Consider the following 15,191-nt stretch of genomic DNA (forward strand, 5'->3'; position numbering starts at 1 on the left):
ACAAGATCTTGAGGTGGGATCTCGAGGGAGTCTCAGTTCTCTCGGGATTTGTGGGGGCTGTACTCAGTGGCAGGACCAGCCGATGATGAGGTGGTATTGGTTCATGACGAGGACATTGGCTGGCCATGGGCCCTATGAATTCGGCTGGTGGAGACTGTGGAGAAGTGGGGAACGGTGCTGTATCCTCCCTTCTCCCTGTTCTAAGAACTCTGAGGCCGCTTCCCATCCTGCCAAGGGCTGGAGCCTGTACGCAGCTGCCGAGCCCCACTTACAACTGCCTGTTCCTGGCCCGTGCGTCGTCCTGCCGTGTGCCACAAACTCAATTCCTGGCATTGTGTGCTGGTCTCCAGGAACCCAACATCTGGTTCCGGCTTCAAATCTTGGTTACAGATGCTGGGTTCCCAGAGGGAATTTCAGCTTGGAAACTCAACACTGGCAGATTCGGACGGCACGCTGGGAGTGGAACTTGCAGCTTGCTCCAGGAGCACCTGCTCACCAGAGTCAGCAGTGGGCAGAAACTTACTTGCACCTGTAATGTAAGAGCCTGCCCTAAATGCCAGTGTGAGCAAGTGTAGTTGAGGGGAAGGAAGGTGGCATAGAAAAGGGGCAGCAGCTACGAAGCAGCTGCACAGCTTTGGCCCTCCAGGTGTTTTTAGACATCAGTTCCCCTCATGCTCAGCCACAGTGGCCATTATTCCGGGATGATGGGAGTTGTAGTCTATAAAAACAAAACTACAGATCTTGATAATATAACCAAAAACAACAAAAACCCCACTAAATATGTGAATATAAATTATATTGAAAGTCGGTCAATAATTTATATATATGGTGATCTTAATTTATATATGGTTATATTATCAGGATCTGTTGTTTTGTTTTTATGTACTAAATTTCAGATCCTCCACATTGTTGTTTTGGGAGTTGTAGTCTAACATCTGCAGAAGGGTCAAGCTAGGAGAATAAAGGGAAACCATGCAACCAATACTCAGCACTGAAACCGTGTGACTGGTCGCTGAAGTAAGGTGCTTGGGTTGTGGTTTTTTTACCATTTGGCTGTTTCAAAGCTCCTAATTTCACACTGAAGCACCATGTTAGAGAATACTCAGTGAAGTCCTAGTACAAAACAAAAATACTTAAAGTAAAAAGTAGACATCAACACACTATTCAAAGTTAAGGTAGCTGTTTTCCAGTAAAACTCTAAATAGCATATTGAAACCTCACCTGTGTTCTAATGAAGTCTGAACAGGTTTTCAGAAGAAGCTGCAAATACTTGAATATATCTGCTTTTTGCAGTTACCTTGAGAAAATTGGTTCCTGCAAACTGAAAGATGTCAGTCTGAGCTTTTGAAAATCTGTGCAGTTTTTTTAAAATATAGAGTTAATGGTGCTCAAATGTAATGTGTGGGTGTAATTAATTTCAAAACATGTCATCAGAAATGTTCTTCAACTTAATAGTTGCTGTTCTGTATGGTTTTAGCTGGGAGGAGAGCTGGTCTTGTGGTAGCAAGCATAAATTGTCCCCTTTGCTAAGCAGGGTCTGCCCTGGCCAGAGGCGTAACTATAGGGGGCAGGGGGGCACGTGCCCCGGGCGCCATCTTTTCTGGTCACGTGGGGGGCGCCGCCATGACCAATTTTTTTTTAAAAAAAAAATTTAATTTTTTGTTAATACAAATGTTTCCTGCTCAGTGCAGCAGCGCTGCAGCAGTCAAGGGAGCGCGTCGGTGCCCCCTTCCCCATGAGCGGTCCCTTCCGTGCCGCCTGCGCCCCCCCCCCATTGCTTTGCTGGCGCCTGGCAGCCAGTCAGTGGCCTGGCTTGGCGGTGGCGGGCGCTTGTGAGGAAAAACCTAAGTATAATGTAGTATGTTCGGGGGGGGCGGTGGGGGGGCGCCATTTCAGTGCTTGCCCTGGTCGCCGTTTTCCCTAGTTACGCCTCTGGCCCTGGCTTGCATTTGTATGGGATACTACACTGTAAGCTACTCCCCTTAGGGGATAGGGCCGCTTTGGGAAGAGCACCTGTCTGTTTGCCTGCCAGAGGCTCCAAATTCCCTCCCTGGCAGCATCTCCAAAACAGGGCTGAGAGAGATTCCTGCCTGCAACCTTGGAGAAGCTGCTGCTAGTCTGTGTAGATCGTACTGATCTAGATGCACCAAGGGTCTCACTCACTAAAAGGCAGCTTCTGATGTTCCTATGACTGTGAAGGGGGGGGGGGTTAGTGTGAAGTAGTTTTTGTTATTAAAACCCTTGATTCCTTCCTTATTCATTTGTTATAAAATCTTGTTTCATGCGTGTTTCATTAATTTTTATTGTTGTTGTGGAGTTTGCTTCTAGCAGGAGTTTGCTGTTCTATTTCTGAGATATTGGACTGCTCCTTAAAAGGGTTGCCACATTTCAGAAAGCTGTGAAAAAGGTGGCCTTGGTTTCCTAGGCTTAAAACACACACACACACACACACACACACACACACACACACACACAGAGAGAGAGAGAGAGAGAGAGAGAGAGAGAGACTAGAGCATCAGCTGTTCTTAGTACAAGCCCCGGGCTTCACAGTTGCTCATGCAGAGCAGAAAGGAAAACAGAACCAAAGTCACTCTTAGGGCTTCGGGGAGGGATAGATAAGCCCAGAGATGCTTCCAAGTCCTGGGTGAAAAAAGCTCTGCAGCTTCAGACTTCATTTGACTAAGCTCTGGAAAAGCTTCTTTGCCCTTCTTGATACAGTGAGGGCTTCTGTTGCAAGGCTTGCAGCCAGTTCAAGCCCCTTGCCTCTTCAGGTCATGGAGAGACATCGGAACATAGGAAGCTGCCTTATACTGAGTCAGACTACTGGCCCATCCAGCTCAGTATTGTCTATACTGACTGGCAGCAGAACTCTCAAAGTTCCAGGCAGGAGTATTTCTCAGCCCTATCTGGAGATGCTGCCAGGGATTGAACCTGGGACCTTCTGCATGTAAAGCAGATGTGCTGTGGCTCTGTCCCTCTGAGCTGTGGCTCCGTCCCTCAAAGAAAGTGTCCCTCCAGCTAGATGCTTCAGGAATTGTATGGGTAGATGTAGGGAGATAAGGTGGGAGAGTATCTAGAGAGTAATCAAAAGAGGGGCTAATGGAAAGGAGTGGCAGTGGAGAAACTTCATGGGATGTTAGGAGGAGAGCTGGTCTTCTGGTAGCAAGTGTGGACGATCACCTTTGCTAAGCAGAGTCTGCCCTGGTTTGCATTTGAATGAGAGACTACATGTGAGCACAGTAAGAGTTTCCCCTTAGGGGATGGGGCTGCTTTGGGGAGAGCACTTGCATGCTTGTGTGAAGAAGGTTCCAAGTTCCCTTCCTGGCAGCATCTCAAGATAGGGCTAAGAGAGACTCCTGCCTGCAATCTTGGAGAAGCCGCTGCCTGTCTGGGTAGACAGTACTGAGCTAGATGGACCAAGGGTCTGACTCAGTAGGAGGCAGATTCCTATGACAAGAGAAGGCATGGGATGTGTGTGGAGCCAAACGTCTTTGCAGGGAAGTTGACTGAGTCAGGCTGGCTAAAGATGAAAAAGGCACAGCTGGAAAATAATGGCCCAGAGAAACAGTGGGGATGGAGGGATGGAGTTAAAGGGAACGTGTGGGGCTAGGGCACAACCCCTCAAGAGCGTCAGGCCAGGGGCTCTAGATCCAGGGAGGCTTGAACCTGAGGGTCTTCTGGACCCTGAATAAGTCCTATGCAAGGGCCAACCCTGCCACTGCAGCTCAGTGCTTCTGCTAACTCATCCAAGAAGCCTCATTTTAAAGTGGTGATTCTCTTTATTTTGGGTGGGTGGGTGGGACCAGCTGGCCCTATCCATCCCCAGCACAGCATTTCTCCAGTGGCTGTTGCCAGTGGCTGCCTTAGGTTTCTGTTTTAGATTGTGAGCCCTTTGGGGGATGGGGAGCCATTTTATGTATTGATCTCTATCTGTGTAAACCGCGTTGGGCTCTTGGGTTGAAAAGCAGGCTATAGACATTCATCGTAGTCAGATGCAGTGGTGGGAAAACCCACACCTGGTCCAACCTGAGGGTCTGCTAGGCCTCCAGTGAGTTCCAGGCCAGGGAACGTTCTGCCCCTGCAGTGTAGTGGTGGGAAAACGCACACCTGGTGGTGGTTCCCCTTCAGCGCACCTGTTGGCTGCCGAGCTCCTCTCAGCGTCTAGGCCCCAGCTGCCGGAGAGCCCCTGAATGGAGCAGTTGGGGTGGGAGAAGAAGAAAACATTGGCGCACACATCGTTTGAACTGTCTTGCAGCTGGAAGGAGCACCTGGGCCAAGTCCTCCTTGTGGACAGAAGAAGATGTGAAGCCGCTTAAAAAGATGTGAAGCTGAGGAGGCAGTGGTTGGCAATTTCTTCTCTTCTGGCTTTTATAACAGCCTGACACACACAGATTCAGCCAGTGTAGTATTTCTCAGCATACAGTTCTGTATCGGGGAAATGCCACCCTTGTAGATCCTGGGATGGTAAAGCAACTTTGCCCTCTTTTCTATTTGGGGTGTGTGTGTCTTTCACCTTTTTTTTTTTTTTTTTTTTTGCTTTCTCCTTTTAAAAAAGATGGTTGTAGTGCTATGTGTGCAACCTACTTTAGGCTGGAATGTGACATACTTGGTGGTCCCAATCTTGGTCCATCTAGCACAGCACTGCCTACACTGACTAGCAACAGTCCTCCAAGTTTTGGGGCAGGAGCTTCTCCCAGCCCTACTTGGAGATGCTGCCAAGGATTGAACCTGGGACCTTCTGCATGCAAGCAGATGCTCTTCCACTGAGCTGTGGCTCCATCCCCTAAGGGGGATATCTTAGAGGAACTCACATGTAGTCCCCCATCCAAATTCAAACTAGGTCAGACCGTGTTTAGCAAAGGCTACAGTTCAGGGTCACTACTGTAACAGCAGCTCTCTTCCCCTATGCTTGTGGAAGCTGACCAGAGTCCTCTCTAACAGGGATTCCCAGATGTTGTGGACTACAACTCTCAGAATCCCCAAGCTGTAGGAGTTGTAGTCCCCAACATCTGGGAATCCCTCTTAGAGGGAGCACTGAACTTGACAGGTGGAAGTGCGCTGGTATCAAGTGCCTTGGAGTGGCACTTATCTTCCTCTTGGCAAGGTCTCCTTCACTCAAACATTAAATACTACAGGAGCTACTTTATGTTCATGAGGGTGAGCCAATTTATGTGGACATTTCCTGTGCAAGTGGCATTCTGCCAAGAGGGTTTTCTCCACCTGCTTCCTACCTCCCCTCCTGGCAGAGTGCTAATTCCTCAGGATGGATTCTCACAGTCACCCATGTGCCCATGCATTTGTGTTCTCCACATGTGCACCCCTCCAGCGTGGCATTGCACCATGTGGCGGTGGTTCCTGCCCTGCTACCTGTGCATGTGAAGCGGGCTTAAGTGAATCATAAATCCACTTTGAGTTTTATCTCCTCTAGGGAATATGCTGCATTGTAGGTAACAAGGTTAGATGTGCAGGGCTAAAAGCAACCATTTATGCCACTCTAAACTTCAGAGAAAAATGCATCCTGTGGGAGTTGGAACACTACAAAAGCATGCGTATTCAAGGAAATCCTCTATGAAGGCAGTGCGCTGTCTTTGAAGGAAGGATGTGTGTGTTTTTACTTCACCCACACCCCTTTTTACTCTGTCAACAAAGGCTTATTCACCAATATATTTATCATATCGTCTGCTACCTGCAAAAAAAAAAAAAAAAAAAGGCAATGCAAATGGATGGCCACATTCTGCTGACTCAGAAATGTGTCATCAAATTAGCATCCATCAGATTTCCTGGGCTGTCGTCGCCCGGTAGCTTCTGCCTCTACAAATAGTTATGACCCTGCCGGCAGGCTGCTGACAACAGGAGGCTGACTGTGAGAGCTGGAATGAGCTGCCTGTAGCCCTTGCTCCTTGCATTCAGCTGGCCAAGTGCACTGAGTTATCTCCAGAGCAAGTTCCAGGCCTGGGAGCAAGTTGGGAAGGGGAGGGGAGGCAGAACAGTCCAAAGCAAAATAAAGCCGAGCATTTTAAAAAGCTGTCAGAGGCCAAGTGACCACCTTCTTTTAAAACCCATTGTGGGCTTTGTTTGTTTTTTTCAAATTTGTTTTGCAGAGATGGAGTTCTGTGATTCTCCACACATCTTGTGTTCTGGCTACCAGACGGACCTGCATGCTGTTTCCCAGCATGGCTACCCAATAGAGATGGGTTCAGATGTGGATACAGAGACGGAAGGCGGTGCCTCCCCAGACCAGGCCCTGCGGATGTGGATGACAGGGATGAAATCTGAACACAGTTCTTGTTTATCAAGCCGGGCGAACTCAGCGTTGTCCCTCACCGACACTGACCATGAAAGGAAGTCTGATGGAGAGAATGGTAACTACAGCAACTTGCTTTAACGCTTATATTTAAACCAGGATAGGTTTACTTGGATGCCTTTAAAAGGAACTTAGACAGATTCATGGAGGGCAGGTCTATTCATGGCTGCTAGTCTTGATGGCTAGAGGCTACCTCCAGGCTCAGGGGCAGGATGTCTCCAAATACCGGCTGCAGGGGAGCAACAGCAGGAGGGGGTGTGTGCCTTCATCTCCTGGTTGTGGGTTTCCCAGGTGGGCCACTGTGGGAAACAGGGTGCTGGACTAGGTAGGCCTTGGGCCTGATCCAGCAGGGCTTTTCATATGAGCTGTTCACTGTGTGTGCAAGAAGTATTTGGGTCAGCTCATTGGTAAATAGAATGTGTAGATTCATTGAATGTTGTAACTGTTCAGCAAAACATAAATCAAGATATGTATGTATGCATCCATGAACTTTCCATTGGCATCAGAAGCTAAACCAAAGTGTCATTCAGTCCCATACACAATGAAAATAGAGAGATGAATAGCCAATTATAGGGATGAATAGCCAATAGATGTTCTAAGAATAACTTGTTACCTCTCTCTGAAGCAGTGAGTTAATGCATTGCTTACTTTGTTCACCCAATACCATGGTGTTATGTTTTGCACTTATGAACTTCTGTTTAGCCAAGAACAAGACCATTTTTTTACAAAAGACATTAAAATATCCAAAGGAAATAGCAAAAGTACCAGATGCCTTTGGAGTGTCAACCCTCATAACATCTGAGTACAGGTGATAACTGTAATTGGTTTCAGTAAGCCTCTGTGATGTATGTCCTTTCAGCAGTTGTACTTACGTTTTGACTATGGTAGAGCTGAGGTCATATGCAGAGCTGGTAGTGTGATTTTTGTCCTTGAATATTCAACGACTATGTTCCACAGGCATTCATGTTCATGAGACTGTTTTGTAGGCCTTTTCCATCTGAAGGAAATGTACTGATTTCAGGAAGGAGGGATTGCACTGAGTGACTCTTAGATGTAAATCAAATCAAATCATCTTTATTATGGTCTTAGACCAGCATAAAGTAACTGGGCACAGAGACACTTTTTCTTAATGTGGTGGTTTTCTTTATTTAGCTGAGGGAGGGCAGCTGGCCCTGTCTACCTCCAGCACAGCATTCCTCCAGTGACTGTTGCTGGTGTCTATCTTATGTTTCTTTTTAGATTGTGAGCCCTTTAGAGACGGGGATCCACCTTATTTATTTATTTCTCTATGTAAACCACTTGGGAAAATTTCATGGAAAAGTGATATATAAGTATTTGTGGGTTGCATAGTACTGTGCTTTTCACAGGGCTGGGAGGGCTCAGAGGAGATGGCGCCCTCTCTTAAGAAATCTGGGAGGAAAACACTGGGAAGTGCTCTATTCCTCAGTACGCCATGTGTGCCTTCCAAGATGGTGCAGAGACTCAAGAGGGCTCCATTTCCCTTGAAACAGCACCCTCTCCCAGCACTGGGCAAAGTGCAGGACTGCACAAATGAGAGTGGTTGTCTTTGCATGGTGCCAGGGAGACTGTGTAGAGTAGCCCGCTTTGACTGCAGCTTCACTCAGGCCTAACAAGCCATTAATCAGGGGGTCATACTTAAGGTTGATGGAAACCACCACTGGCCCCATGAGCCTTTCAATGGAGAACATTGACAATGTAGTGTAAACCGCCCTGAGCCATTTTTGGAAGGTGGGTATAGAAATCAATCAATCAATCAAACAAACAAACATGTAGGTTACAATGGCATAAAATGACATTAAATAGCACGAAAATGACATTAAAAGGCCATAAAACTCCCTAGATCCTATGTCCCGAGGGCCTAAAATCTCTGAATTTCAGAATCCTGGAATCCCAAAGTCTTAGAATTCCAAGATCTTTATATCTAAAAAGTTACAAAATGTTAAAACTGTAAAGCTTTAACATGCTGGTTATAAAAGTCATGAATGGACTTCAACTGAGCTGTGAGGTGTAGCGCTGTGTCCGGCCTGATTAGGTCTTGCTGCCTGCCCGGACCCAACGGATTTTGCATGTGCTGCGCAGAACTCCGCAACATTATGTGTGGTAGCAGGCTTGGATCAGATAGCAGAAGAGAGGTGTAGAGTTGGCTTCTGTGACCTGGGAGCTTGAGTAATAGCAGAAGGATGAGGATGGTGCGAATGTCTCTGTAGAATGGGAGGTGGAGGAGAACGTGCACTATTGTTCCAACTGGCCCAGAGTTGCAGGGGCACAGGCGTTCCGAGTGTGGGGTCTCCCTGTATCTGCCTTGTAGCATGGCTGAGAGGAGGGCATGGCATCAGGTCAGGGTGAAGGCCCTCCTGTGATTAGGAACTTCCATCTGTGTGAGATACGTAAGGTATTTGGAATTGTCATGCAGAAGCCTGCCTACCTAGATAATGTCATGCTTCCATATTACTTGTTTATAAAGTCGAGCAGTGTTGCACCACTGGTGGGCCACAGTGTGAAACAGGATGCTGGACTAGATGGGCTTTGGGCTCGATCCGGCAGGGCTGTTCTTATGTCCTTAATGTAGTAAAACGGTGACAGCTTAGCATGTGCTGTAAAAACAGATATGTATGTTTTCGCTCCGGTTATGTACAGGTAGTAACAATGCATTGTTTTTATTTCCATGATAAGTGAGTGCTGACATACGTATGACAGCTGTAGGGTTTTGCTCAAACATCACACAGAAACTGTATATTTGTAAGTGCAGAGCTGTTTGTTGTAAAGCTGGATTGGACAGCAATGCTCCAAGAAATTAGCAATTCTTTACCTGCAGTTAATATATATTTTGCTAAGCCTCGGGTACAACTAAAATCAGCTTGTGGACTATGAAACCATGCCTCAGTTCATGCACACAGAAATCTTACCCCCAGGCAGAATAGTCCTGTGACTGCAACGGTGTGGAGAAAACCATACAGCTTCCTGGGGAACATAGGAACATTGGAAGCTGCCTTATACCAAGTCAAGCCCTTGGTCCATCTCATTCAGTATTGTCTACACTGACTGGCAGTGGCTGTCCAAGATTTCAGGCAGGAGCCCTTCCCAGCACTTCCTGGAGATGCGGCCAGGGATTGAACCTGAGACCTTCTGCATGCAAAGCAGATGCTCTTTACTGAGCTGCGGCTTCATCCCTGAATGGGGATAACTTACAGCACTCCCATGTAGCCCCCCCATCCAAATGCAGGTCAGGTTGGATCCTGCTTACCAATGGGGACATTTCATGCTCACTAACACAAGGTCAGCTCCCCTCTCTTGGGGGGTGGGCACAGGCAGGGGCGGATCATTTGCATGCAAGATGTGTATGGAGGCACGTTTCCCAAGCTATAATATAGCAATTTCAGGCCATCTCTGGATGACTTCTGCTCCTAGAGCTCACCTGTAGGTGGGAAGTAGTTTTATAAGAGCTTGAGGGCATTTTCAGGGATAAAAATGAGGCAAGTCGGGAGGATAAAACTTCCATCTCCTGATACAGTCACGAAGCTGGGAAACCCAGTTTGCTTTGAAACATATCCCAGAGAAGAGGAGAAACTGACCAGAAAAGCAGAAGGAATCGATCCTCTTATAAAGAAAAAGAGCTCAGAGGAGGGAAAAGGAGCTGAGGGAGACCATAAGATGTGAGCCTTGTTTCCATACCCTCACTTACTGTTACCGAAAAGCATTTTAAAAATCCAATAAAAATGTAAACAGAGAGAGAGAGGAGCTCCATTTTTCTACAACTAAGAGGGAGCTAATGAGGTGAGCAGAGGGAGAGAAAGAGACATAGAAGAAGTGGAATAGATGAAGCAGGTGGCAAAATTCATAACCTGCTAACTGGGCAAAGAGGCACCTTTTACCGTGGTGATTCTCTTTATTTAGCAGGGAGGGAGTAACTGGCCCTATCCATCCCCAGCACAGTACTTCCAGTGATTGTTGCTGGTGTGTGTCTTATGTTTCTTTTTAGAATGTGAGCCCTTTGGGGACAGGGAGCCATCTTATTCATTTGTTATTTCTCTTTGTAAACTGCCCTGAGCCATTTTTGGAAGGGCGGTATAGAAATCAAATTCATCATCATCATCATCATCATCATCATCATCATCATCATCGGAACATAGGAAACATAGGAAACTGCCATATACTGAATCAGACCATTGGCCCATCTAGCTCAGTATTGTCTTCACAGACTGGCAGCGGCTTCTCCAAGGTTGCAGGCAGGAATCTCTCTCAGCCCTATCTTGGAGATGCTGCCAGGGAGGGAACTTGAAACCTTCTGCTCTTCTCAGAGCGGCTCCATCCCTAGAGGAGAAGATCTTACAGTGCTCACACATCAAGTCTCCCATTCAGATGCAACGAGGGCAGACCCTGCTTAGCTATGGGGACAAGTCATGCTTGCTACCACAAGACCAGCTCTCCTCTCTAAATCATCATCATCATCATCCCCCAGTGAGGCACTACCTTGGCCCCCAGTGAGGCACTACCTTGGCGTGGTTGTGGGGCTTGTGTGCTCTGAGGAAGGTGAGAGCTATGCCAGAGGTCCAACCATACTGGACAGGTCTCACCAGAGGAGCCACACAAAGAGTGCCTCTCCCATCAACAATATGGTGAGATGTAACTTTAATAAATCTATACCGGATCAGTTGAGCAACCAGGGCTGGAGACTGCAAGGTTACTGGAAGAAATGTCGCTTAACCGAAAAAAATATACGGAAAATGCCAACAAGGAAATAATGATCTGCTATTACAAGTCAAGTCCAACTAGAAGAGGTTATTTAAAAAGAATGTACCAAATTTGGAAAGAGAAGCATCCAGATACAAAAATAACAGAACAAAGGCTAGCAGACCAGAGAAGATTCATAATAAGAAATAAAGTATTCACAGGAGTTGAGCTGGAAGAACTGCAATGAGCAACACAGGCTCAAGATATGGAAGAAGAATTTCCACCAATTGAAGAAGTTGCTCAGGCGCAGGTGGAGGAGGTGTTGGAAATCGAGGATGCCACTGTTGCTGAACTGTTTCAAAATCAAAACCAGGCAATCTGCCCTTTGCCTTCACCTAAAAATCCTGAATGCCGTTTAACAGAAAAGCAACAAGAACTAAAGCAAAATATAACTGAGCACATGAACCAAACAACCACCAGGGTTCGACTTCCAGCTCTAAAAACAGTTGCCAAAAAACAACTTGCTCAGGCATTAAAAGATGTCAATGCTGCACTTGCAGAAATAACAAACAATAATTTTCAAGAAACAAACCAACTAATGTACAGTGCGGCAACAATAACAACACGAGACCTCGGATATAAGATCAGTGGACCTGTCAAAAAAGAAAGCAGTACATCACCTAAATGGAAGATTAGATTAGAAAATAAAATCTCCAGGCTTAGATCAGATGCTAGTAAATTGAAAGATGTGAAAGACAAGAAGCTGAAGAATGAAAACACCAAACAGTATCTGATCCAAAAATACCACCTAGATTCAAGGAAAATTAGAGAAGTCCTGGAAATAGTAAAGCAGCAAATAACAGCAGTGTCAAAGAAGATTAGCAGATATGAAGCCAGAATTACACAACACAGGCAGAATCTCCAATTCCAATCGAATCAGAGACGTTTCTACCAAAGCATAGAAGGAGAAACTGCAAGAAACCTAGAAACACCAAATAAAGAAGAAACAGTGCAATTCTGGGGAAAATTATGGGACAATCCAATAGATTATAATAAAAAAGCAGGCTGGATGAAAGAGGTCAAAAATGTAACCAGCAAATGCAAGATCTAATAATAACACCAGAATTAATAAGTGAAAGAGCAAAGAAAATTAAAAATTGGACTGCGCCAGGCGATGATGAACTGCATGGCTTTTGGCTTAAACACCTAACAAGCCTTCATAAACAACTATCACAACAGTTCAATCACATTTTGCAAGGAGGTGATATTGAACAATGGCTAACAACTGGGAAAACTCATCTCATCATGAAAGACCCAGCAAAAGGTGCAGTTCCAAGTAATTATAGACCGATAACCTGCCTGCCAACCATGTTCAAATTATTAACTGGAATAATAGCAGATGAAGTAATGCAACACATTAACTAAGAAGCAGCTTCCAGCTGAACAGAAAGGAAATTGCCCGAACACCAGAGGCACAAAAGACCAGCTGCTGATTGACAAAATCATTTTAGAAAACTGCAAGAGAAGAAAAACCAATCTAAATGTTGCATGGATTGACTACAAGAAAGCCTTCGATTCATTGCCTCACACATGGATACTAAAATGTTTAGAAACAACTGGTGTCAGCAAAAACATTCAGATATTTATTTAAAAAAGTACATAGTTAACAATCATATGAAGTACATAGTTAACAATCAATGGTGAGACACTTGGACAGGTTAGCATTAGAAGAGGCATTTTCCAAGGGGACTCACTATCCCCTCTGTTGTTTGTAATCGCCATGACCCCACTTTCATAAATACTAAACAAAACAGGCCTTGGATACCAAACATCTAAAACATCCAGTAAAATCAACTGCTGTACATGGACGATCTGAAGTTGTATGGAAAGTCCCAGTCAGAAATTGAATCACTGCTAAACACTGTCCGTATATTCAGTAGCGATATAGCAATGGAGTTTGGACTAGACAAGTGTGCTGCATTAGTAATGAACACAGGAAAAATAAGAAAAACAGAAGGAATAGAACTGCCCAATGGAAGCAAGATCAAGAACCTGGAAGAGAAAGAACATTACAAATACTTGGGCATTCTCCAGGCTGATAACATTGCACACACTGAAGTTCAAAGAAAAATTGGAAGTGAATGCATCAGGAGAGTTAGAAAAATCCTCAAGTCCAAACTCAATGGCAGGAGCACCATACAAGCCATAAACACCTGGGCTATACCTGTTATCAGATACACTGCAGGAATAATAGACTGGACCCAGGCAGAGCTAGACACGCTGGATAGTAAGACCAGGAAAATCATGACCATCAATCATTCTCTGCACCCCCACAGTGATGTCGATAGGCTATACCTCTCGCATCTCAGGTGGAAGAGGAATTCTGCGAGTCCATCAAACAGTAGAGGAGGAGAAAAGAGGCCTTGAAGAATATATCAAGGACAGTGAAGAAGATGCACTTCAAATGGTCAATAACAAGAAACTATTCAACACCAATGAAAGAAAGTAGGCCTACAAGAAAGAACAAGTCAAGAACCGAGCAGAAAAATGGAGAAATAAGCCCCTGCATGGTCAATATTTGCACAATATAAGTGGAAAATCAGACATCACCAAGACCTGGCAATGGCTTAAGAATGGCAACTTGAAGAAAGAAACAGAGGGTTTAATACTGGCTGCACAAGAACAGGCACTAAGAACAAAAGCAATAAGAGCCAAAGTCGAAAAATCCACAACAAACAGCAAGTGCTGCCTTTGTAAAGAAGCAGATGAAACCGTGGACCACCTAATCAGCTGCTGTAAAAAGATCACACAGACTGACTACAAACAAAGGCATGACAAGGTAGCAGGGATGATACACTGGAACATCTGCAAAAAATACAAGCTACCTGTAGCCAAAAATTGGTGGGACCATACAATTGAAAAAGTGGTAGAAAATGAAGATGTAAAAATATTATGGGACTTCCGACCACAAACAGACAAACATCTGCCACACAATACACCAGATATAACTGTAGTCAAGAAGAAAGAAAAACAAGTTAAAATAATCGTCATAGCAATACCAGGGGATGGCCGAATAGAAGAAAAAGAAATAGAAAAAATCACCAAATACAAAGATCTAAAATTGAAATTGAAAGGCTGTGGCAGAAAAAGACCAAAATCATCCCAGTGGTCATTGGCGCCCTGGGTGCAGTTCCAAAAGACCTTGAAGAGCACCTCAACACCATAGGGGCCACAGAAATCACCATCAGCTAATTACAAAAAGCAGGTTTACTGGGAACAGCCTATATTCTGCGACGATCAGGGGCGTAACTAGGTTGGAGTGGGCCCTGAGACAAGATTCTTAAATGGGCCCCCCGCCGAGAAATTTAATAATAATAATAATAATAATAATAATAATAATAATAATAATTCAATTTCTATACCGCCCTTCCAAAAATGGCTCAAGGCGGTTTACAAAGAGAAAAAGGTGCCTCTTTGCCCAGTTAGCAGGGGACTTTTATTCTCACATTTCTGTCCTCATTCAAAACATACAAAAAACAGATGTACAAAACTGAGCAAATGAGAAGACACTAGAAACACTAATTATTAAAATGGCCCCCTCGCTGCAGATTAGCAAAGGAGACTTTCAACCATTCAGGGTGAGCCTCTGTTTGTTTTCTCAGAATTCTGAACAAATTCAGTCAAGTTCGATTCCAGGAGGTTTTTCACACCAGGCTTTTAAAGCCCTTTAACACACTTCTCCTCCTCTGGAATGGAGGTGCTGCATTCACATGTTGGCCAGATTTACCCTGAAGTCCCTGCAAGTTATTGGGGAGCAGCTCACACACAAGAAAAATAAAATAAAATAAAATAAAATCACAACACATGCTTCACAGTTCTCACTCATGTCTCAGTTCTCACTCAGACCTGGGTTGCAAAACAACTTGAACATAAGTGTATTTATGAATTAAGTAATTAATTAATACATAAATAAATTTGTTCCAGAAGTTTTTGTAATTTCCTGCCATGAAACAAGCCACTTATAGGACTTTTTAGAGGGTTTTTTTTAAGCCAGCAAATTTTCCAATCAGTTTTAAATTAAATATTCAGAGACTTCTCAGTCTCCCCCCCCCCCCCGCATCAAAGCCCTATGGCAAGCAGATCCCTATATAGGGAGTGGGGGGAGTGTAACCAGAAAAAGGAATTCATATTCTAC

At 44.9% G+C, this 15,191-nt stretch overlaps 1 protein-coding gene and 1 long non-coding RNA gene across 26 annotated transcripts in view; one reads left to right on the top strand and one right to left on the bottom strand.

The window, feature by feature from the left end:
* Positions 1 to 15,191, top strand: part of TENM1 (teneurin transmembrane protein 1) — a 1,198,498-nt gene that overhangs the window by 908,614 nt on the left and 274,693 nt on the right. For all 24 annotated transcript variants that reach the window (XM_053273541.1, XM_053273531.1, XM_053273550.1 and 21 more), the window contains one exon: positions 6,102 to 6,362. In XM_053273541.1, coding sequence (XP_053129516.1) covers positions 6,102 to 6,362 — 261 coding nt within the window. The remainder of the gene's footprint in view (positions 1 to 6,101; positions 6,363 to 15,191) is intronic.
* LOC128335401 (uncharacterized) overlaps positions 1 to 15,191 on the bottom strand; it is a 119,690-nt gene that overhangs the window by 103,985 nt on the left and 514 nt on the right. The window contains exons 2-3 of one of the 2 annotated variants that reach the window (XR_008311605.1): positions 7,177 to 7,301; positions 5,472 to 5,686 (exon numbers count right to left, since the gene is read on the bottom strand). This is a non-coding gene — a long non-coding RNA (uncharacterized LOC128335401). Of the gene's footprint in view, positions 1 to 5,471; positions 5,687 to 7,176; positions 7,302 to 15,191 lie in introns of those variants that run through there. The other variant, XR_008311606.1, reaches the window with a different exon arrangement.

Source organism: Hemicordylus capensis, chromosome 11 (assembly GCF_027244095.1).
Source record: "Hemicordylus capensis ecotype Gifberg chromosome 11, rHemCap1.1.pri, whole genome shotgun sequence".
In the NCBI taxonomy this organism is placed as follows: domain Eukaryota; kingdom Metazoa; phylum Chordata; class Lepidosauria; order Squamata; family Cordylidae; genus Hemicordylus; species Hemicordylus capensis.